General features: G+C 18.4%; 7 protein-coding genes and 1 pseudogene across 7 annotated transcripts, besides 1 other annotated feature; 5 read left to right on the forward strand and 3 right to left on the reverse strand.

Annotated features, from left to right (window-relative positions):
• Window positions 1-267: 267 nt before the first annotated feature.
• Window positions 268-2,558, reverse strand: PADL01_0813600 (phospholipase DDHD1, putative; the record flags this gene model as incomplete). The annotated part of the gene is made up of 3 exons (XM_028681478.1): window positions 268-1,674; window positions 1,789-1,948; window positions 2,182-2,558. 3 exons carry the CDS (start codon window positions 2,556-2,558, stop codon window positions 268-270), a joined length of 1,944 nt encoding a protein of 647 aa, XP_028537852.1.
• Window positions 2,559-5,424: 2,866 nt separating this feature from the next.
• Window positions 5,425-7,560, forward strand: PADL01_0813700 (conserved Plasmodium protein, unknown function; the record flags this gene model as incomplete). Its single annotated transcript, XM_028681479.1, has 1 exon — window positions 5,425-7,560. One exon carries the CDS (start codon window positions 5,425-5,427, stop codon window positions 7,558-7,560), a length of 2,136 nt encoding a protein of 711 aa, XP_028537853.1.
• A 698-nt stretch (window positions 7,561-8,258) lies between these two features.
• On the reverse strand, window positions 8,259-9,440 carry PADL01_0813800 (conserved Plasmodium protein, unknown function; the record flags this gene model as incomplete). The annotated part of the gene is made up of 1 exon (XM_028681480.1): window positions 8,259-9,440. The coding sequence occupies one exon, from the start codon at window positions 9,438-9,440 to the stop codon at window positions 8,259-8,261; it is 1,182 nt and encodes a 393-aa protein (XP_028537854.1).
• Window positions 9,441-10,726: 1,286 nt separating this feature from the next.
• On the forward strand, window positions 10,727-11,656 carry PADL01_0813900 (conserved Plasmodium protein, unknown function; the record flags this gene model as incomplete). Its single annotated transcript, XM_028681482.1, has 1 exon — window positions 10,727-11,656. One exon carries the CDS (start codon window positions 10,727-10,729, stop codon window positions 11,654-11,656), a length of 930 nt encoding a protein of 309 aa, XP_028537855.1.
• A 1,131-nt stretch (window positions 11,657-12,787) lies between these two features.
• PADL01_0814000 (superoxide dismutase [Fe]) lies at window positions 12,788-13,384 on the forward strand (the record flags this gene model as incomplete). The annotated part of the gene is made up of 1 exon (XM_028681483.1): window positions 12,788-13,384. The coding sequence occupies one exon, from the start codon at window positions 12,788-12,790 to the stop codon at window positions 13,382-13,384; it is 597 nt and encodes a 198-aa protein (XP_028537856.1).
• A 764-nt stretch (window positions 13,385-14,148) lies between these two features.
• Window positions 14,149-15,201, reverse strand: PADL01_0814200 (annotated as a pseudogene).
• Window positions 14,149-15,201: a sequence feature (selenoprotein).
• A 649-nt stretch (window positions 15,202-15,850) lies between these two features.
• PADL01_0814300 (RAP protein, putative) lies at window positions 15,851-18,751 on the forward strand (the record flags this gene model as incomplete). The annotated part of the gene is made up of 1 exon (XM_028681484.1): window positions 15,851-18,751. One exon carries the CDS (start codon window positions 15,851-15,853, stop codon window positions 18,749-18,751), a length of 2,901 nt encoding a protein of 966 aa, XP_028537857.1.
• A 2,781-nt stretch (window positions 18,752-21,532) lies between these two features.
• PADL01_0814400 (importin beta, putative) lies at window positions 21,533-24,166 on the forward strand (the record flags this gene model as incomplete). The annotated part of the gene is made up of 1 exon (XM_028681485.1): window positions 21,533-24,166. One exon carries the CDS (start codon window positions 21,533-21,535, stop codon window positions 24,164-24,166), a length of 2,634 nt encoding a protein of 877 aa, XP_028537858.1.
• Between the last annotated feature and the right edge of the window lie 1,464 nt (window positions 24,167-25,630).

The raw sequence follows: 25,630 nt of genomic DNA on the forward strand, positions 1-25,630 counted from the left end.
AAATGATCAAATGATCAAATTATGGTATATATAACAATAAAAATAATAATAATAATATAATAATAATCAAATAATGGTGATATTATAAACAAATAATCAACATCAAAATTGTATACAAATTAAAAATATTTAAAAAAAAAAAAATAAAAAGTGCTTATACATTTTAGTAAAGAATATAATGTTATAAAACTAAAACAAGTTGAGTTCATATTTAAAAATTGTGGCTTTTATAATTATAAATTTATTGTTATATTTTATTTTATTACATTATATTAAATTTTTAAAATTTTTCATATTAAATGGATCAGATATAGCTTGAATATTTTTTTCATACTTTTTAAATTCTTCTAACGTTTTAGTAGCCTTTATAGCAATGTTGAAATACTTTTCTTTTTTTGTATTATCTTTTTCATTTAAGGCTTTGCTATTATATTCCTTTTCAATTTTTGTTAGATATTCTTCATAGCTTAGTGATATATTTTTATGATCTATTAATTCTCTTAAAATAAAAAAGGAGATATCTTTAATTATAAAATAATTGAAATGTGATTTAGCAACAGCTAAAGGATATATATAATGTTCCATAATGAATTCTTGTAATTGATAATCATATCTAACATTTAAAGTATCATTCATGTTATTAGAGTTACATATGGATTCTCTTTTATTATTATGTTCATCATAATTTCTTGTATCTTCTTCATATAGATTATTCGAATTATCACTAATTTCATGATCAAAAAAAGAATATTCGCTATTTGAATCTTGTGATGCACAAATACTTTTAGTACTATCAATATAGCTAGAATTTTCTTCTTTATAATAATATGACCCTTCCTTTTTTTCTTCATTATGATGATTATATTTTGATTTGTATTTTTCTTGATCACAATGGGTATCTTGACTCTCTTCATCGTTGTAAGAAATATCATTAAGATGATTATTACATATGTTATTATCATTTATATTATGATGAATAGTGTTATCAATTTTTTTTTGAATATTATTTTCTTCGGAATCATTCTCCTTATATGTACTATTATTTTTTTTCTTAAGTCTATGTATTTTTTTTTTTTGTAAAGCAATTTTTCGTTGATTTTCTTTAACTTTTAATAAGAATATATTTATATCCTTACTTTCACATTTATTGTAACAAATATTTTTATTTAGGGTACTTTGATCTTCATCATTATTTTCAGATTTCCCAAGAAATTTATAAAAACCGTTAGTAATAGCAGATGTAAAATCATTCAAATTTTGAACAATGGCTAGTTTAGCATTTTGCATATTTTTGTCCCATTCGAACCAATATCTTGCTCCATTATTTCTCCAATAATTTATAAGAACAGGTTCAGGAATATTTTTAATTCTTGGATAAATTAATGGTTCAATTCTAAAAGCCACAGGATCAAATCCATGAAAAATATTATAAAACTTTAAACCATGATTTAATTTTAATCCATCATTTATATATTCTGGTTTATATAAAGATAATAAAGCACTTAAAGGACTACCCAACATAAATAAATAATGTATCTTACTTTTCAAATTATATTTTAAATTACTTTCACTTATTCTAACTTTCACGTTATGTAATATTTCATATGCCATTGCACTACCTAATGAATAACCTAGTAGACATACTTTGGAATATTTAAATCGACCGCTAGAATCCTATACATACACACACAAAAAAAAAAAAAAAAAAAAAAAAAAAAAAAAAAATATATATATATATTATATATTAAAAGTATACAATATACATTGTATTAATTATTTTATGTTTACATTCTTTAAAGATTCCAATGTTTTATTTATATCATTATATAAATTTAACATTATGTAATCACCATATCTTGGATGTAAAAAACATATAATATCTCCTGCGGACAGGTTTATTATTTTTCGGGTTTCAGCCATAGTATTAATATTTATCCTATTAAAAACACTACATAAAAAAATAAAACATAATAAAATGTAATAAAATGTAATAAAATATAATAAATTTCTTGTTCTTTTTGTAAAAATGTATAATATGAAAAATATATAGTAACTACAAAATGTAAATCAATGAAAAGATAAAAGTAAATATATACACACATATATATTATATATATATATATATATATATATATATATATATCCATGTGAACATTTTTTTTATTTTTTTTTTCTTATTACTGTATTTGTGCATCGATGATGTACTTCTTCCAGTTAAATATATGAAAATGTATATTAAAAGGATAATCAAAAAACCACATTTTTTTTACAATTTTAAAACTATTTTTCAAATCTTCACATTGATTTATTATTAATTCTTCATTTGATCCTATACCATGAATAATCAAAATAATATAATCAACTTTATTAATTTTATCATCCAGAATAGGTTTGTCTTCATAAAAATTTATATCATTATCTTTTATATTTTTTACCGATTTTCGGTTTACATTCTTCTCCTGTTTTTTAAAGAAAAAAAAACTACTCTGTAATTTTTTTTCTGTGTCCTCATTGTTTTCTTCTTCATCATCTTCTACCTTTTCGTTATGGTTACTCATTATGAAATGATAATAAGTATATTTATATATATATGTATTATTTTTTTTATTTTATAAAAAAAAAATTATAATATTTGTAACCCTATTATTTTCAAGCGTATTTCCTATTTATATGTAATAAAAAGGAAATGCAAAACATATTATGCATACATATAAAATATATATATATATATTAGGACAATTCCTTATAAGTTCAATGTATACATTTTTTTTTTATGTGCGAATTAAATACTACATAGTAGTGAAAATATATTCATCATATTTTGTTATAATAAAATTAATGAAATAAAAAAAAAAAAAAAAAAAAATTAAAAGAAAATGAAAAAATACATATTCTTCTGATTCAAATGGAATATGTTTGAATATTCATTTATTTTATTTGGAAAAAAAAAAATAAAAAAAAAAAAAAAAAAAATTGGACAATTATATATAATAATTATGCCGTTAATTTTAATTTTTTTTTTTTTTTTCTTATATCAGTAATTTTATAGAGAATATTCAAAAAACATAAATATTTTAAAAGAGAAAAAAAAATATATATAATATACATATATATATATATATTATATAATTCATATATTACAATTTTCCCATTATTTTTTATTTGATTTTTTTTTTTTTTTTAACATTTTATTTATCAATATTGTATATTATATCACGAGTATTCTTTTATTTATTTTTTTCTTTTATAGTGAATTATGTGTAATTAAGAAGGATATGTTCAAATAATTTTTTTTTTTTTTATATATATATATATATATGTGATATAATGATTATAAATATTTATAGTTATTACACCATTATTACAAACAATTACAACATTTTCACATATTTCATATAACATTTTAAAATATATTAAAATGTTTAATCATCTTTTTAATTCATCATGATTTTTTATTTTTCTCTTTTTCATATGGAATAATTCAGTAAAATTAAATTATTCTTAATTATAAAAATATAATTTAAATAAACAATTTTTTTTTTTTTATCTTATTTGCAAAATATCGATAATTTTTTTTCTTTTTTATTATAATGATCATTATATTCACATTTAAAAATGTTGCATGGTTTTTCCTTTATCCATATTTTGTAAATCAACATATAAGTATTATATATATATAATAAGAAAAGAATTAATATAAATATTATATATTATTATATATATGAACCAAAAAAAATATATACAAAAAATACAAAAATTAATTTATACATATTATATATATATATATATATATGTATGTATTTATATAGATATATAATTCCTTTATATTCCTTTATTATTTATTTTAAATATCTTTTTATTATTACATCATATTCCATATAAACTATAACATGTTTTTACATCTTTTTATGTCCTTTCAAAAATATGTAGGAAGATAGTTGAAGAGAAATTTGGAATGATTATAAAAAAAATATGTTCCTTTTTTTTTTTTTTTTTTTTAATTGTTTTAATATAATTTTAACTAATTTTAGAGTAATTAAAAGATTTAATAAAATAAATATAAATATAAATATATATATATATATATATATAGGCCCTTTGTTATTTTTATTTTTATTTAAATATAAGTACATTATAAGATATACTTATTAAGATATTTTTAACACCAAAATTTTAATACTATTTTATATATTAATATGTAAATACATATTTAATAATTTTCGACGTATTTTTAAAAAATATAATAGTATTGTAAAAAACATAAAAAAAAAAAAAAAAAAAAAAATTATATATATAAATATTTTTAAAATACAATAAAAATAAATATAATTATTAATAAAAATAAGTACTTATACAAACGTTACCAAAATTTTTATTTCGTAATACTTTTTTAAAAAAAAAAAAAAAAAAAAAAAATTTAATTGCATATATTTTTGAATATTCATATCAAATAAACAACGGGGTTTTCTATAGAACAAATCTTTTTTTTTTATATTTATTACGTATATATTATTATATATATATAATATATTTTATAAATAAATATTCTTTTTTTTTTTTTTTTTTTTTTTTTTTTTTTTAAATATTTTTTTATTATTTTTTATAAAATATTAAAATATATTTCTTTTGCTAATTAAAAAAAAAATATATATATAATATAATTATATATAAATAAATATATATATATAATTATATTTTATATTTAAAAAAAATATATTAAAATTCTTGTTGAAATTTGTTTTTAAAAAAAATAATATTTAGAAAAATCTTTTTATTATAAGCATGATATTTATATTTTATTAGTTTTTAATATTTATAACTTCTATAAATATATTTTGTAAAAAAATTTTTGCCTTTTAATTTTGAAAATATACCATTGTTTGATTTTATATTTTCTTTTTCTCTAAATTCAAAATTGCTTTCTATTTTGTTTTGTTTTCTCTCTTTTTTTATTTTATTTTTTTTTTTCTTTCCTTCTTACTTTCATTTTTTATTTTCTTATATAGAAAAATATTTATTCTTTTTTGTATAGTATGTCATATTTTTAATAGAATATGAATACCTATTGTATATAAATATTATATATTTTAATAAAAGATTAATAGAATATTCTTTATATTTTAAAAATATAGGAATATTTTATGTTCCCCAATATATATATATATATATATATATATATTATATATATATTTTTTAATTTATGATGCATAAACAAATATTTTATATAAATACATTTCAAAAAATAATTATACTTTATAATTAATTGTATTATATAATAATATATTTGATTTAAAATCTTTTTTATGTTGGTTCATTGAATTATAATTTTTTTTTTTTTTTTTTTGTCGTTTCTCTTGATTTGTAATATATATATTTTATATATATATATATATTTATTTATTTATTTATTTATATATTTTTTATATGGATATAGTGCCTTTTGAAGAGGAGGATAATAATATAAAACGCAGTGAATCCTCAAGTAATGTACTGGATAAAGATTGTAAAACATTTTATTTATTGAATCCAGATGGTATTCTCGATTCAGTAGCAGGGTTAGAAAATTTATGTATATCTTATATGAACATATCTTATAAACCCATAAAATGTTATAAATGTTTATCATTTTTTGAATGTGAAAATAATTGTAATTTTATAAGGTGTCCTAAATGTAAAATAATAAATTCTGTAGTACCTCATGATAAATTAGGAAGAAAAGTAATAATAGTTATATGCTACCAGTGTAATAATAGAAACATAACAAATATAGAATGTATTTATATTCGTTGTTATTTATGTAATTCTATTAATTATTCCAAGTATACACCTTTTAATATTAATATAGATGAAACAAAATATGACAACAAATTTAAATACAAAGATAAAGAAAAACATAAGAGAGAACAAAAAGAAAAAAAAAAGAAAAGAATAAAAAATAACAACAATAATTATAATAATAACAATAATAATAATAATAATTATTATTATTTTAAATATAATTGTTCAAATAAAAATAAACATAATTATACAAATAAAAAGAATAAAAATAATAATATGGGAAAAAAAATAATTAACTTATTTAACCTTTCCACTATGTTTACATGTATTAAACTTCCAAAGGATGATACATTAACAAGTGTTATGTCATCCATAGGAGAAAGAGAAATTAATAGTGATTATAGATGTAGTAGAAAAAATAGTGTCCGTAGTATAAATACAGAAAATAATAGTATTTATAATAGATATCGTATTAATAGTATCACAAGTATAAATGATAATACTAGTCAGCAAATGAATAATGAAGAGAAACAACAAAACGAAGATTTTATATTTCATCCTAATGATTTTTTTAATAATGAAAATTTAAATAATTATTCATATGGAGAAAGATTAGATGAAGAATTTATATATAATAATAATAATAATAATAATAATAATACTTATCAACGTAAACATTTTTCGAACGAACCTTTTCATGGGTATGCACCTGATGGAAGATTTATTCAAGATGATAATAGAAAAAAATTTATAAAAACTGGTAATAATAATAATAATTATTATAATAATAATTATAATAATTATAATAATTACAATTCCAGTGAACCTTTTAATAATGAATATATTAGGAATCCAACGAATAATTATAACAACATAAATAATAATTATATACCAAAAAATAATAATAATAATAATTATATAAAAATGAATGATAATAGAAATATGTATATCAAGGATAGTAACAAAGGTATGTATAATAATAATAATAATATGATGATGATGAATCATGATTATAATAATTATAAACAAAATTATTATCCAAACAATCCACAAGCAACATGGAATAAAGATAATAAAATATATCCTTCCAATGATTATAAGTCAAATAGACAAGATAATTATTATGACCGCATAGGAGGACTTGTAGAAAATGGAAATGTTAAAAAAAAAGCTATGATGTTCAATAATATGGCACATGATTCTTCATCGAAACATCATGCTTCTAAAAATCAAAGTCTTTTGGATATAGAAAAACAAAAAGAAAATGATGTCAAGGCGTGTATTGAATATTTTAATAAACTAAAAAAAGGTAATGATATTAATATCAAAACCATACTAGAACGTGGTAATTATAAAGAATTAAATATACCAAAAGAACATTTAGAAAACGGAATCTTTTATAAAAACGTAGAATTTTATCAAAAACATAATTTAAAAAATTATGTAGATCATTATAATAAAACAAATGCAGTAGTGGAAAATAAAAATTATATCAATAAAGATTTATCAAAGCATAATAATAATGAATATTATAAAGATAAACATCTTAATGCTGATAATAAGAATAAATTTTCAGATAACTCTAATATTAACAATTCAAATAATAAATATGATGAAGATAAAAATAAAAAAAATAAACGTTCAGCAAATGATTTATATGATACCAAACATTCGAACACATATGACGCTAATGCAAATAATAAAAAAAAAATAAAAAACGAGAACGCACGAAAACCTACATTTTACACAAAAGAAGAATTAATCAAGGACTTTTTTCGTTAGCATTATTATATATAGACAAAATATAAAAATATTATATATATATATATATATATATGTGTATGTATTTTTATTTTCATTTTTATTTATATATAATTTTTTTTTATACCCTATTTATAAAAACAAAATTGGGTATAAATTTCGTTTTGATAATTAAATTTGATGAAAACAAAAAAAAAAAATTTTATTTTAATTAAATCAAATAATTAAAATTTCATTTATTATATATATATATATATATGTCTTATTTATAAATTATATTTATATGAATAAAATTTTTTAGGTATATATTTTTTTATTTTCAAAGATTATATATTTATTTTTTTTAATTTTTAACTACTTATCAGTGAAAATTAATAATTGTCTATTTTTTTTTTTTTTTTTTAAATTAATTATAAACAAAATAATAAGAAATAATAATAATATTTTATATAATTAATAATATATTTTGAATTAAGAAAGATTAAAATAAATGCTCATAAAGATAAAATGTCTAGACCTAAAATACAAGTGACATGAAAAGATTAAAACAATTTTTCTTCATTTAGCCATTATATTTTATTAGAATCAAAACTGTATACATAAAGAAATAATAATATAATTAATTATAATCTAGTGGATAAAAAAAAAAATAAAATAATGAATCAATAAATAAGCAAATAGTTACATCTCTATGAAATCTTTATTTTATTTTTTTTTTTTTATTCCTTGTCCAATGGATATGACAAAGTATTGAACACACTGGTTAATTGAAGACCTTGTGGGTGACTTAAGTATTCTCCAACTTCTGCATCAAAAATGGCTATCGTTTGAGCATTTAATAGATGACCAAGATTATCACTGGGACAATTAGAACCTAACAATATTTTACAATTTTTAGTTTCTTGAAATATAAAAGAAGTAACTTCTTTACTTTTATTTATGCATTTTAATTTTGCTGCATGAATAGATCTTCCTTTTTCGGGTTTATTCAATCTGATATCAAAAGAAAATTCATATTTTAATAACTGTCCATCAAAAAGGATGTATATATCTACATCCGATTCACTGCTTTTAATAGCTGTAATGTTATAATCTTGACCATATTCTAATTTTCTTATACATTTTGGTCCGTCAAGTTTTACATGTATGTGAATATTTGGAGGAATAGATACAATTGCAAGGGTATCAATTTTTTTTCCAATTAATTTTAATCCTGGAGAAGGTAATTTAATTTCTAATTCTTTTGGTATAATAATATGTCCCCATTTAAATAAATGAGCAAAGAATCCCCATTTCCCTCCTTCGTGTGGGATATTTGGAATTAGTTCGCATTTTTTCAATGAGCTCAAAGCAAAATCTCCGTATGCAATTGCTAAATTAGAATGTGGATTAACACATAAGAAACCATTATTGAAGTCTACAGATTTGACAGTTACATTTTTCTTTTCATTTATATTTATAATAAGTGCTGTTTCTGCATTTATACGTATCAATGTAACATGTTCATTCAATATACTAACAATAATTTTCCAATTTTTTAAAAACGTAGGAAATCTTTCTGTGTGATTGTAATTGATCTTTTCTTTAAATCCAGGAAGTCTAATGTGAACATCTTTTTCACCTTCGATGACTACATAACAATCCTCTTTTCCCCAGGCCTTTGCATCATATCTTCCTGATAATATAGATTCAAATTCTGAGGGAATCTCAGGTAGTTGAACTAAAAATTTAATTCTCTTATCATTAAAGATAGTAGGTCTCAAAGCAATTTCATCATGATTTGATAGTGAATACCATCCTTTCTCATCACAATATTGAAATTGGTTCCATATAACAGCATTGTCTGGTGTTTTAGCGCTATCTGGTGGTGTTTTGAACGTACATTCTATAATGTTTGTCATATTTTATAATTTTAAATGAGAAATGAATTATAAATTGGTATAATATATATATATATATATATATATATTGAAAATAAATAAATATAAGTATATTTCTGTAAATCAAACACAATATAATGAATTCATAAAAACAACATTTAATATATGATATTTAAAAATATTATGAAAAAAAAATATATATATGTAGGACAAAATGTTTTTTTAAGAATTAAAAAATAAATTATGGAAAGACATTTTTCAAAATTATTTTTATTTATCACCAAAAAAAAAATTATATATAGCAAATATATTCATTTATTGATGAAAACACATTAAATTAAAAAAAAAAAAAAATAAAAAAATAAAATAAAATAAATTAAAATAAGCATGTTGTAAACAACCTGAACAAAATTGCATATAGCCACAAATTTTGAGTGAAATTACAACATTTTGTTCTGAACAAATTTTTTTTTTTTTTTTTTTTAATAAAATGGCTTGTAAACTAACTATTTATTAATAAACTTTTTTTTTTTTTTTTTTTTTAATATTGTGTGCAACTTTTTCAAAATATAGACAGAAATAAATTTAAAATATCCTTTTGCATTTATTATATATTCATGTAATGTATATAACGTTTAGCATATCTAATTATATAACAATATTTGCGAATATATAATAAGAATATGTACATATATAATGTTCATATTATACTTTATATTATGCCTTATGCTGAACATATAAAAATGTAGGAGGAGTCTTATAAAATATATAAATATTTATATGTAGAACCTAAAAAGTTATATAATATGTCCACATATATATATATATATATATATATATATGTTACACAAAAAGAAGTCAGAATTAATCTGATGTAGAAAGACATTTTGTTTTTTTTATAATGTTATAGAATTAAGTTGTTGCACACAGGAAAAGTTTCACAAAAAAAAAAAAAATATTATCATTAAAATAATAAAACAATATATATATATATATATTTTTCAAATGATACTTCACATATCTTAATAGTTATATCATATATAAAATATAAAATATTTTATAAAATACTTATTTTATAATTCTAATATAAAATCGTAATATTAAAATAAGAATATACTTACAAGCATGTAATTTTTTATTTTTTAATATTTGTGTCATTGATATAGACATATTATATATATGTTTGTATTTATGTATACATCCCATATTTTAATTTTTAATACTTTTTTGTCAATTTTTTTTTTTTTTTTTTTATTTAAAATCAATAAATCCTATTGAACGGATTTATTAAATAAAAAATATGCAAAATGTCAAAAATATGTAAAAGAGGGGAAATATACTTTAATGGATTTTTAAAATATTCCAAAAAGAAACAGAAAAAAAAACCTCTTGGAAATGAGGATGTTGGAAAAATAAAAGATATAAAGAAAACAAAAATATCAGATAACCTCAAAGATATAAATTCTTCATATAGCTTAGATGAGAAAAGAAACAAAAGTATAAATATGGTATCAAAAAAAAAAAAAAAATCTAAAAATAATGAAGATAATGAAAAAAAAAATAATGATATAATAATTAATGATTCGAAAAAAAATACGAATGTAAAATCGAATAAAAACGTTTTAAAAAAAAAATTGTTAAAAAAAAGTTTTACACCAAATTTTGAGAGTAAAACAGGTTCTATTGTTAATAATATCATTTGTGATGTAGATCCTTCAAATGGAGATAAAAATAATAATACGTTAAAAAAGGAAATAAAACGAAAAACACCAAACATAAAAAAAAAGAAGACAAATAATATATTAAAGTTATCAAATTCATCAAGGAAAAGGAGTAATGGTTTAAAAAAAAGAAATTTAAATAGTAATAATAGTTCATCGTATCTTAATAACAGTTATGGTAATTTCTCCTACTTTACAGACTATAATAATTATAGCATTCGAAATTCTTCTTATGATATGCGTTCTTCTCATAGAAAAAACAAAAACATTACAAAAAGAGTATGTGTAAAATATAAATATGAATTACCAACTATAGCTTCTTTAGGAAAAGTAAAGAAATTAGATTACTTAGGATTAACCATTGATGATGTAGAATTAAATAAAAAATCGAAAAAACTTTTATATAATTTATCTAATTTATACTTTGGAAATAGTAAACTTCAAAATAGTCTATATTGCAATAAAAATTCTAGTCATGGAGGAAAGAAAAAAAAAAAAAAAAAAAATTATAAATAAAATGAAATACCCACGAAAGGATGAAAAAAAAAAAATATATTATTATATACATATAAATAAATTTAAGGATTAAATGAGCTATAGAAATGCATTTTATGAGTATTATTTTTCTTTTTATATTTATTTTATTTTATATGTAACCAAATTATACAGCAATCTTTTAAAAAAATATGTTCTTTTGGTTATCATATTTTATTTATTCATATATTTCGTGTAATTAATTTTCTTTTGTTTGCATACATTTTTATTTCATATATGTAAAAACGTAAGACGGGTTAAAAAACTTTTTAAAAAAAAAATACCTAAAATTTATAAAATAAAAAAATAAAAAGAATATTTTTATATGTATCATATATATTATAATAATTTAAAATATTCGTACAATTTATATGTTATAAATATAATAATATTTCAAAACATGGAATGTATTAAATGTATTGGCTAATAATTTTTTTTATTGTACTAAAAATATATTAGCATGTAAAGTCACATAAAAGAATAATAGCTGATTATATATATATATAAATATATAGATATGTTTTGTATACAATTATAAATTAGGCTCTTTCATATATATATATATATATATATATATATATATATATATGTTTTGTTTATTCATATTTTTTTTTTCATTTTGCACATGCATATATTCACAATAATAAAACAAATAAAAACATACATATATGTTTAATATAATAATATATATATAATATATATATATATATTTTTTTTTTTTTTTTTTTTTTTTAATTTATTTAATATTTTCATTTTATTTTATTTTTTCATAATTAAATAATCTTGTTTAAGTTTATATAAAATTGTTTATTATTTAGAATAATATATTTTAAAATACTGACATATCCTTATTAAAGGCAAAAAAGAAAAATTAAATATATTAAAAATAATATATAAGCAAATACATACATATATATATGTAATATATTATAATATACATGTTAAAAAAAACAAAAGCACATAACAACGTAAAATATTTTTTTCTTTAAAATTTAAAATATTTTAATCCGTAAACAAAAATATATATATATATATATTTTATTTTTGTGATACGTAAAATTATTCTTATAAATCATAATTTATAATTAAAGAGTTTATATTAAAATTAACAAAATGGTTATTACATTGCCCAAATTAAAGTACGCATTAAATGCATTATCCCCCCATATAAGTGAAGAGACATTAAATTTTCATTATAATAAGCATCATGCAGGATATGTAAATAAATTAAATACCTTAATTAAGGACACGCCATTTGCTGAAAAATCATTATTAGATATAGTAAAAGAATCATCAGGAGCTATTTTTAACAACGCTGCTCAAATATGGAACCACACTTTTTATTGGGATTCTATGGGACCTGATTGTGGTGGTGAGCCTAATGGAGAAATTAAAGAAAAAATTCAAGAAGATTTTGGATCTTTTAACAATTTCAAAGAACAATTTTCTAATGTATTATGTGGTCATTTTGGTTCTGGTTGGGGATGGCTAGCTTTAAATAATAATAACAAATTAGTTATATTGCAAACACATGATGCTGGTAATCCAATTAAGGATAATACAGGTATTCCAATATTAACATGTGATATATGGGAACATGCTTATTATATTGATTATAGAAATGATAGAGCATCATATGTTAAGGCTTGGTGGAATTTAGTAAATTGGAACTTTGCAAATGAAAACTTAAAAAAAGCCATGCAAAAGTAAAATGTGAATATTAATATAAATTCAAGAAGGAAAAGAAAATAAAGGAAACCTAAACATAAATTAATAAGTTATAAATGAATATATATATATATATATATATATTTATTTATTTATATTTATTTAGCTGTATATTTTTACAGAACGATATATTTTAATTTTAATTTTATTTTTTCCTTTTTTTTTTTTTTTTTATCCTTCTTACATAACATATGATTTATTTTTGTACTTTATAGAAATATAGTGTGTTATACTATATTTTAACATATTATTTATTTATTTATTCATTTATTTTATTTTATATATTTTTTTCTTCCTCATATATATATATATATATTTATATTTATATTCTTTGAGAAAATATTTTATACAAGAATTAAAAAATAAACGAATTTTTTAAAAATGCTTTAAAAAGGTTAATATGTTTAAAAATAAGCAAAACACAAAACAAAAAGGTGCTGTATATATGGGTGTATTCGTGGGTCTATAAACGTATGTAAATTAAAATATATATATATATAATATAACACATAATTTAATAATATAGATATATTTTTTGTTCGAGAAATGAACATGTCCGATTTGTTCCTTCCTATATTTAATCAGGATTTAGGAACAATTCTTCATTCGTTCACTTTATAATTAATTAGATTTTGAGAAGATGATGATATTATGTTACTTGTTATTAATTCATGTAAATATGTAAATAAATATATATGTATGTATAACATTTCCATTTATTTTATTTTATTTAAATTTTTTTTTTTTTATGTCCTTTTAAATTTAAAAGGTAAGGACTTAAAAGAAGGAAGAGCGAAAAATTTTTTTTTATAATTCTTGGCTTTTAGTAATGTATTTGTTGTGTTAATAAAATTATACTTTCCTGGTTTCATATTTCTCCTATAAAGAATATTAATATTATTATCAATTCCATTAATAATATCATAGGTTATATGTTTTGAAATACTTTTTAATATATCAATGTGAAAAGAATTATTTTGTATATCTTCAGTTTTTTCTTCTTTAATACATGAAGTAAATGTGACATTATCATTGTTCTTATTAGTTGTTATTTTCATTTCGATTATATAGTTAGAATAATATTTATATAATGGTGTAAAAATTAATATATAGGAGGTTGTATTATCATCACTTAATTTTATTATATTATATTTAAAAGGTAAGTGTAACCAATAATGTTTTTTCGTTTTTGCTTGATATATAATTATATTATTTTCATGATTTAATACTTGTACTTGAGTAAATGGATTTTGTGAATGTTTTAAACCTTCAAATTCTTTATATTTTGAAAAGTTATATAATGATTCCTTTTTTAATTTGTATGGTAAGAAATTAATAAAGTTGATAAAATTGTTTACTATATATGTTTTCATCATATGAATATTATGTTTATTAGTAAAGATTCGTTGAAATAATGGTATATCTCTAAGGTTATCTATATTTTTGATGTTATTATTTGACATATTAATATTATTATTAATTAGTTTTAAAATATATTTTTCTGATGGTAAAAAGAAAGAATAGTGTGGGTTTTTTTTAAATGTCATACCTGAATTGTATAGAGAATTAATAGTATATACAGACACTGCTGATGTGCTTAATATCTTGGCGATCTTTTCTTTATTATTTATGGAATATGTACATATATCATTAAAAACTCCTATTAATTTAGCTAGATAATCATCATCTTCATCTGGTAATTTTATATGTAACTGTTTGGATCACCCTGAATCCACAGTTCTGGATAATATATTGAATAATATGAGAATGAATAGTATATACACTTTTTTTAAAATCATTTTAAAAAAAATAAAAATTAAAAAAAAAAAAAAAAGAAACAATAAAAAATAAACAAAAAAAACAATGTTTATTTTGATATATATATATAGATATATTTATAGATATTTTTAATATTTATAAAAATAAAATAACGTTTTTTTTTTTTTTTTTTTTTTTTTTTTTTCTTTTTTTAATAATATGGATGATTTTGTTAAAATTAAACTATATTAGATATATACATATTTTTTTCCTTTTTAAAATATAAAGTTCAGAAAAAGGGCTTAATAATATTTTTTAGTATTTATATTACTTATTTTTTATATGAACATTTATATAAATATAGTATAAAATATTTATAATATGTGTAAAGAGAAAAAATAAAAATTTAAACAAACACGTTACATATATAGTAAATAAATAAATATATTATATTTATATATAATACATACATATTTTATTGTTTTATTATTTCATTTATTATTATTATTTTTTTTTTTTTTTTTTTTTTTTTTTTTTTTTTTTTTTTGATTTGAATAGAAAAAAAAAAAAAATAAATACACATGTAAATAATATTATATTATATATAACAATATCACCTCTTTTATATTTTTTTTTATATATAAATTTTTTTATACTAAAAAATGTGATGAAAAAGAAAAAAAGAAAGAAATGTATCATTTTAAAAATAACAGTATTATTTTAAATTCATTAAAGAAGTTTATTAGAACAGGTAAATATAAAGACCACATTGTTAATTATAAAGAGATATTATTTGAAAAGAAAAAAAAACTTGAATTAAAGAATGAAGAAAAAAATGAAGAGGATATAAATATTTTAAAATTAATGCATATTGAGGATTTAAAAATTTGTAAACCTAAAAATAAAAGTTTGAATAAAAAGAAAATTATTGATAAAGAGGAAGAAAAGAAAGAGTGTAGGAGGCGTCCTATGATTGATAGAAAGGAAGATATAAAAAATGAAGAAAGTAAGGAACATATAAATATAAATGAATCAACAATAAATAAGGAAAAAGAGAATTATATAAATGAAGGTACAAAATATTGTTATAATTTTAATAAAATAAATTCACATAGTACAAAATATTGTAATAATTATATAAATAGAACTTATAAGAATTCCAAAAAGAATATTATTTATTTATCTAATTTTACTATTACTAATAGTTTTATTAATAAAAAGTATTATATAATTAAAAAAGAGAAACCAAAAAAAAAAAAAAAAAAAAATTCTGATGTAGAGGAAGATGAATTAATGTTATATGAGAAAAGATCACTTGAACTTTTGAATAAAATAAAATTGAAGAATGAAGACAAAGAGGAAGAAAGTAAAAATTTAAATGATATACCCCCAAATGGATTGTTTAATAATATTGATAATGGGAAGCATAATGATAAAAAGCTTGATACATTGAGTTCATTGAATACATTGAATTTTGAAAATAAAGATAAAATTATTAAAAAGATATACAAATCATCAATTAATCATGTAAGGGATGAAAATTTATGGAAAAAATATATACAGAATGTTTTTATTATATCTTCATATTTGGATTGTGCTGATATTGTAATATTATTTTGGTGTTTTAGTAAAATAGGATATAGAGATAATAGATTATTAAATTTATTATGTTCAATTGTTTTAAAAAAGATAAATGAATTAAGTCCATGTGCTATTGCTTTATTATTAAATAGTTTTAAAAAATTAGAAATAAAAAAATATGATACCATAGAATTATTAACAAATCAATTTTGTTTTCATTTACCTAATAGTACATATCAAGATATAGCTTTAGTTTCAAATTCATTATCTTTTTTTTATATATATCATAAAAATTATTGGAAAAAATGTATATTAAAATTACAAAATAATTCGTATATTACATATCCATTACATTTATGTTTAATTATATCAGCATTTGCTAGACTTGATATAAGAGAAGGAAATATTTTATTGTCATTTAGTAAAATTACAAAACGGCTAGCTCCTGACATGTCACCTAATAATTTAGCTTTAGTTATTCATTCTTTTGCAAAATTAAAATTTGTTCATCCCAAATTTTTTAATTATCTTTTTCAGCATGTTCATGTGTATTTGGATAGGCAGCTGGGGTTAACATACAAGGTTGAACAACAAATAAATCAAAATAATTATAATGTCAAAAAAAACAACAACATCAACAATAATAATATTAATAATAATATTAATAATAGTAATAATAATAATCAGGATGTATTATGTGATGAAAAAAATAATATTGTTAATATACCTTGCCATAATAAAACAAACAATATAATTATTAATAATAAAAATGTTGAACACATGAAGGAACTTAATAATTTGGATGAATCATTATCCAAAATTAAAAATAGGGAAGAAAATAAATATTCAAAAAATATTATGATCAATAATGTCAATAGTGAAGAAGAAAATTTTAAAATATTAGATAATAAAAAATGTAATTTTAATAAGGAAGAAACAATCAAAAGTAGATCCATTGTTGAACATAATAATGAGAATGAAATTTATAAGAGTAATCATATGAATGATAATATAAAGACAAATAATAGTTATATCAATAAATCGTCAAAACATTATGATAATAAAAAAAACATGTTCGATTTGCAATCACTTGTTTTACTATTATATTGTAGTACTTGTTTAATTACTTGCACAGAACAGATGACATTAAAATTAATTTATTTGATAATGCCACATAAAGATTATTTAGGTGATCATAAAATAGATAAACTCAAATATGTAAGTGATTATATACAAAACCTATTCCCATCTACTTTTGAAACATTTCCAAAAAATGTAAAAGATTTTTTTTATTATATAGATGCTTATGAAATAAAAAAAAAAAAATTAAAATATAGTGCTCGCTGGATTAACGAATTATCACGTATTCTAACAAAAATGAATGTGGAACATATAAAAAATGTATATATAAATAATATATGTACAGATATTATGTTAACTTCAACAAATGTTATTATAAAATGTTTAGGCCCATACAGTTATTATATCAACTCCTTAGTAACTACATCTATATCTGATTTGAGGTTGAAAATATTACAAAGCAAAAAATATAAAGTAATAAATTTAAGTTATCATGAATGGAATAAATTAAATGACTATGAAGAAAAAATTAATTTCTTATATTCTTTTGGAAGACATGCAGCCAATATTTTTTTCATAAATAATAAAAACGAATCTCTAAACCAACAGATAAATAAACAATCTATATCCACATCACAATTAAATAATAATGAAAAGGCTATAGAAGATATGGATATAAAAATGAAAATGGATTATCCTCACAACATGGAAAATCAAAATATAAAATCACATTCAGAATGTTCTATTGAATTTAATGACAATATACAAATGGATGAAAATATTTCATCTGATGAAGAAGATGAAATATTGAACTTTTTGGAAAGACAAAAAAATACAATGGATATAAATGAAAATGATTACAATGATGATATAAAAAAAATTAAAAATTATTTGTCATCCCAAGGTGGCACAAATGGACATAATGTTTGACAAATTAGATATAAATAAATAAATAAATATATATATATATTATATATATTTATAATTATCCATATAAACATATTTGTATTCTTTATATATATATATATATATATATATTTTTTTTTTTTTTTTTTTTTTTGTGTACTTGTTCCTAATATTATAAAATATATACATCATTTTTTTTAAGTAAAAATATTATTAAATAATATCCTATTAACATCTTTCAATTTTAACAAGCATATTACCATTTCAATTATCTTATACTTAAACAAAATAAATAATAATATAGAAATTTTTAATATATATATATATATTATTAAAAAATAATTCTTTTAAGCTACACATATATATTTTCTATATTTTAAATTTATACTTTAATATTTCAATGGAAGTTATAAAATAAATAAAAATTTTGTGCAAGAAAATTTTTTTTTAAAAATATTTTACATTCAATGTTCCTATATAAATAATGTTTATTTAATAGGTAGAATCGAAAAAAAAAAAAAAAAAAAAATTAATATTCAAATCAGAATATATTAAAAATAAAGAATCACTTTATTTTATTGCTTTAAATTATCTTCATAAGAAATATTTATCAATTAAAATATTTTATATGAAAAAATACATACATACAAACATATATATAATATAATATTGTAACATTATATAAATTATATATTATACATATATTACAGATCTATGTATTTTTTTTTTTTTTTTTTTTTTTTTTGAACACATTAATATATAATGTATTTATAAATATTTACTTTATATTCATATGTATTTATAAAAAAATATGTTCTTATATATATTATACTATACCAATATTATATATATATTATATATATATATATATATATATTAAGAATAAACATAAAAATATTATATATGCACATTATAAAAAAAAAAAAAAATCTTTTATATAATAAATATTAATATAAATAAATATATGTATATATAATATTGATATTATAATAATATACCTTTATATAAAAATAATTTAAACCCAAAGGGTAAAAAAAATAAAATAAAAAAAAAAAAAATTTAATAGTCATATATATATATATATATATATATATATAATATATGAATATAATAATTAATACATATAAAAAATATACATATAAATATATATTATGTATATAATATATTTTTATTATGTTTTAATAGGTTTATTTTATTACCTTGTATTTTTATATATATATATAAATGAACATATATAATAATATATATTATAATTATAATATTATATTATGTGATATAGTGAAAAAAATATTTATATATACATATATAATATATATATAATAATATATTATTATAATACATATATATCTTTTTTTTTTTTTTTTTTTTTTTTTTTTTTTGTTTATATTATATTAAATATAAGAAGAAAAACCTTGATATGGATATTAAATTAAAATTTTTTTTTAATTATAAGAAAAAAAAAAAAAAAAAAAATATAATATAATTTATATATTTACATTACATTTATATATATAATATAATAGTTTAATTTTTCTTGTCGATTTTTGAAGAAATAACTTTTATAAGAAACTATTAATATTTATTTTTATATTATATATATTATTTATATTATATAAATATTTAACATTTTTTTTTTCTTTTTTCATTTTTTTTATGTAATTTTACGAGTTATATTATACATTATTATATAAAGAAATATATATTTATATATATTATTATATATATATTATATATTTTTTAATGTTATATACATTTAATAATAAATACTATATTATGAAATGTATATTGTTCTTAATAAAATGTAGAGATTTTTAAGAAGTGTTTCCTAAAAATGCATATTATTATTTTATGAAAATTTACATATATTATATATATATATAATATGAAAAAAAAAAATAAAAAAAAATAAATAGAATTAAAAAATTACAGAGATATAAAATAAAAAAATTCGTGGGGAAATAACACAAGAAAAAAAAAAAAAAAAAAAAAAGGGAAAGAAAAGAAAAGAAAGAAAAAAAAAAGAATATATTATATTATATATATTACACATATGTTAAACATTTATTTTAAATATATGTAATAACTTATACTTAAGTATTATAATAATTACATATTATTTATGAGTATATATATATATATATATATATATGTATTTATATTTGAATATATAGATTTATGTATATGCTCATTTATTTTTACATATAATAAAAATAACAATGCATAGTGTTAAGAGCATCATATCATTACAATTAAAAAAATATATATATATATTTATTTATTTATATATTTATATAATTTATTTTTGAAGAAAATCAATTTACATGGCTTTTAAAAAGTGAATATATTGACAGTATACAATATTAAGATAGATAAAAAAAAAAATACACAAATAAAGGAATACACATAAATATGTATATGTTAATATTCATATTAATAGTATGTTCCTTTAATGTAATTATTTCTTTTGATAATAATATGATATTATGAAAAAAGAAAAAGAAGAAACTATAAGGAAAATATATAATACATTTATCATATGTATATATGTGTATAATTTTTTTTTTTTTTTTTTTTTTTTTTTTTTGAAATATTCTGTATACGATTTTTTGTTAGACGTATAAATATAAATATATATAAATATATATATATATATATATATATAATCTTCATGTTATTCTATTTATTATAATTTTTTTTTTTTTATATTTTTTTCTTTACGGTTGTATAATAATATCATAATATATATTTATATATATTTTTATATATAAATTTTTAATTTTATATATTTATGTTAAAAAAACAAAAATGGAGTCAAGCAACATTGGTCAGATTTTATATGCTACCGTAGATCCCAATATAAATATTCGTTCAGAAGCAGAAAATAAATTAAAGCTAGCTAAGGAAAGTAATTTCGTTCAATATATAAATCAATTATCTAATGAATTTTGTAAAAGTGAGAATGATCCATATTTAAGACAAATAGCGGGTTTATTAATAAAGAATGCTTTTACTTCAAAAGATAATTATGAGAGTGAAGAAAAAGCTAGGACATGGTTAAATTTTCCAGAAGATATAAAAATGGAATTAAAAAATAATTTATTAGTTTTGTTAAGTCAACAAAGTGATAAGATAGTTATAGGTACAGCTTGTCAAATAATATCTATAATAGCTAAGATTGAATTATCACATAATAAATCATCTGAATTATTACATAAGTTAGTTAATAATATAATTGAAAAAAATGCTTATACAAAAAAATCATCAACAGTATGTTTAGCTTATTTAACAGAAGATATTGCTGATGTATGTAATGATAGTAAAACAAAATATGCATTCACTCAACCTGATTTAGATTTAATATTAACAGCAATAATTAATTCTTTATGTGAACCTGCAGAAGAATCAACTCATTGTGCAAATATGAAAGTATTATATAATTTAATGTCATTTATTGAACATAATTTTAAAACTCAAGTTGAAAGAGATATAATAATGAAAACTGTTATTGATGGTTGTAAAGATACTGAACGTCAAAGTGTACAAATTGCAGCATATGAATGTTTAATAAATATTGTAAGCTATTTTTATTCTTATTTAGATGCATATATGTATGCTATAGGTCCCTTAACATGGGTAGCTATCGAATCAGAAAATGAAAGAATAGCAATCAGTGCAATTGAATTCTGGAATACTGTTTGTGAAGAAGAAACATTTATAGATCAATATGAATTACAAGAAGGAAAAAAAAATCATAATATTGTAAAACAGGCAATGGTATTTTTATTGCCGAAAATATTTAATGCAATGATAACACAAGAAAGTGAAGATATGGATATAGATGCATGGACATTATCTATGGCATCAGCAACATTTTTAGCTTTAAGTGCACAATTATTAAAAAATGATATAGTAGAACCTGTCATATCATTTGTAGAAGAAAATTTTATACATGAAGATTGGAGAAGAAGAGATGCAGCTGTCTTAGCTTATGGTTCTATTATGGAAGGTCCAGATACTGAAAAATTAAAACCTTTAGTTGAAGAATCTGTTGGACAATTATCTGAAGTATTAAGAGATCCATCTGTTGCTGTTCGAGATACAGCTGCATGGACTATAGGGAAAATAACTACATATCATTCTGAGATTATATATAATGTATTAGGAAGTTATAATGATAGTAATTCTTTATATGGAATATTATTAGAAAGATTAAATGATTACCCAAGAGTAGCGGCTAATGTATGTTGGGTTTTTAATCAGTTAGCTGTAAATAAAAGAACTTCATATAATAAAATGACAAATACTTATGTAACAGATTTAGATGATTCCTTTTGTGTATTGTGTAAAAAATTAATTGATGTAAGTTCAAGAGAAGATTCTGATATAAGAAATTTAAGAGAAGCAGCATTTAATGCTTTAAATGTAGTTATATTAAGTGTATCTGATAATTGTTTAAAATATATGATTGAATTATTATCACATATGATGTATTTATTAACAAATACATATTTAAATCCACTAACGGAAGAAGTAAAATCATTACAAGGATATTATTGTGGAACTATGCAATTTATAATTAATAGATTAGGTAATCAATGTAAACCATTTTTAAAACCAATTTATTTAAGTATCTTTAGATTATTTGAAATAAGAACAGATATATGTGAAGATGCTTTATTAGCTTGTAGTGCTATTATTAATGTTATGGCTGAAGATTTTAGAGAGCATTTAAAAACATTTTTAAATGTTATATTTAGAGGATTAAAAAATGTTTCTGAAACATCAACATGTAAAATATGTATAGAAATGATATCAGATATATGTATACCATGGACATCTGAATATGAAAAAGAAATGGAATTGATACTTGAATGCTTATGGGAGGCTCTTAAAACTTTTGGTGTACATGATTCTATAAAAATTAGTATTCTAACAGTATTAGGTGATATAGCTACAGCATTAAATAGAAGCTTTTCCAAATATCTTAATTTCTTTGCAAATATATTATCAGAGACATCTAAAATTACTATTACTTCAGGATCACCTGATAGTGATGATTGGGTGAATTATGTTTTTGAATTAAGAGATGCAATTTTATTAACTTATAGTAATATTATTTATGCACTTATAGATGGAAATGAAATAAATAAACTAAAACCATATATACCAAATATTCTAGATTTTATTGAATTAATATTAATTAAAGAAATTAATCATTTTAATGCTCAAAATTTTCAGAACTCGGTATCTTTATTAGGAGATCTTGTGCATGCATATGGATATGAACTAATAGAAAATTCCAAGCTAACTGATTTAATTATATCTGTATATGGAAAAATTGATATTTTATCTAGTCAAGGAGATGAAAAATGTGAAACCTGTGTTTCAAAAATAAAATGGTTGAAAAGAATTTGTAATGCCAGATTATCACAGAAATGAGAAAAACCTTAATGTTTTTCAAGTAATAAAAATGTGTAAACAAAAGAAGAAAAAAAAAAAAAATATATATATATATTTAATTAAAAGTTTAAAAGGAAACATATTCACATATATTTATAAAGTTATGGAATATATATAAGTATGTGTGTATATATGTATCTATCCTTTCTTATAAATCTGTCCCATTTATTTGATATACCCCCATATATATATATATATATATATATATGTGCATATAATTTTAGCACGCAGTTTGCTATTATTATATAAAATAATATATTATTTTGTTTTTTTTTTTTTTTTTTCTTTTTTTCACATACTATTTTCTAATTTATTCTATAACTAGATTTTTCTTTTATATTTATTTGCATAATAATTTTATATTCATTTCATCATCTTTTAACTCTATACTACATCTTTATTTTTACTTTGCTACATCTTTGTTTTAACTCTGCTACATCTTTGTTTTATCTTTACTACATCTTTGTTTTATCCTTACTACATCCTTATTTTATCCTTACTACATCCTTATTTTATCCTTACTACATCCTTATTTTATCTTTATTTCATAATGTTTTATAGTTCTTATTATAAACTTATTATTTATACTATTCTTTTTTATGATTCTTTATACTTCCCCTTAATTTACTCTATCTTTTTTGTTCTAAACTTTTTTTCTTTCTTTCTTTTTTTTTTTTTTTTTAATCTTCCTTTTATTCTCCTATTTTCTTAATCTTCTTAACCGACTCCCCTAATCTTTGATTCCTTCTTTTTAAATTATTTTGTTTATATATTATAATGAAAATAATTTATTATGTTTATAATTAATATATCTTAATTTAACTAAAGCTAAATAAAAAATACGTAATTTTTCTTGTGCTAACCATTTTTATATTAAATATATTTTTTTACTTAATTTTCTTTTTTTTTTTTTTTTCTTCTAATTAAACTTTTATCTTTTTCCTTTATTCTTAAAATATTAAAATAAGAAAAAATTACAAAAATAAAAATATATATATGTGTATATATATATATGTAGATCCTCATAAAACCTTTTTGAATTACCAAATATTATCTAATTATACAATTTAATATTTTTAAAAAATCCTAATTCTTTCTTTTTTTTTTTTTTTTTTGTTTTTTTTTTTTTTTTTATGTCTACCATATGTTTTGTGAATACATTTTCTTAATTTTATTTTATATTATTTAATATATATATCACATGTGTATATATAATACACTTGTTAATATATCTTTTGTTTTGTTTAAATAACATGATGGATTAATGTAAATATGTTTTTTCAAAATGAAGAATGAATTGTACCTTTTTATTTGTTCAATGATTTTTTGAATAAAATATATTTAATAATATATTAATATTATTTTATTTTATTATTTTTTTTTTGAATTATAGAACTACAATAATTAAGGGGTGGTTTTATTAAATTATATGAGCATATTTTT

Source organism: Plasmodium sp. gorilla clade G2, assembly GCF_900097015.1.
Source record: "Plasmodium sp. gorilla clade G2 genome assembly, chromosome: 8".
In the NCBI taxonomy this organism is placed as follows: Eukaryota; Apicomplexa; class Aconoidasida; order Haemosporida; family Plasmodiidae; genus Plasmodium; species Plasmodium adleri (nom. inval.).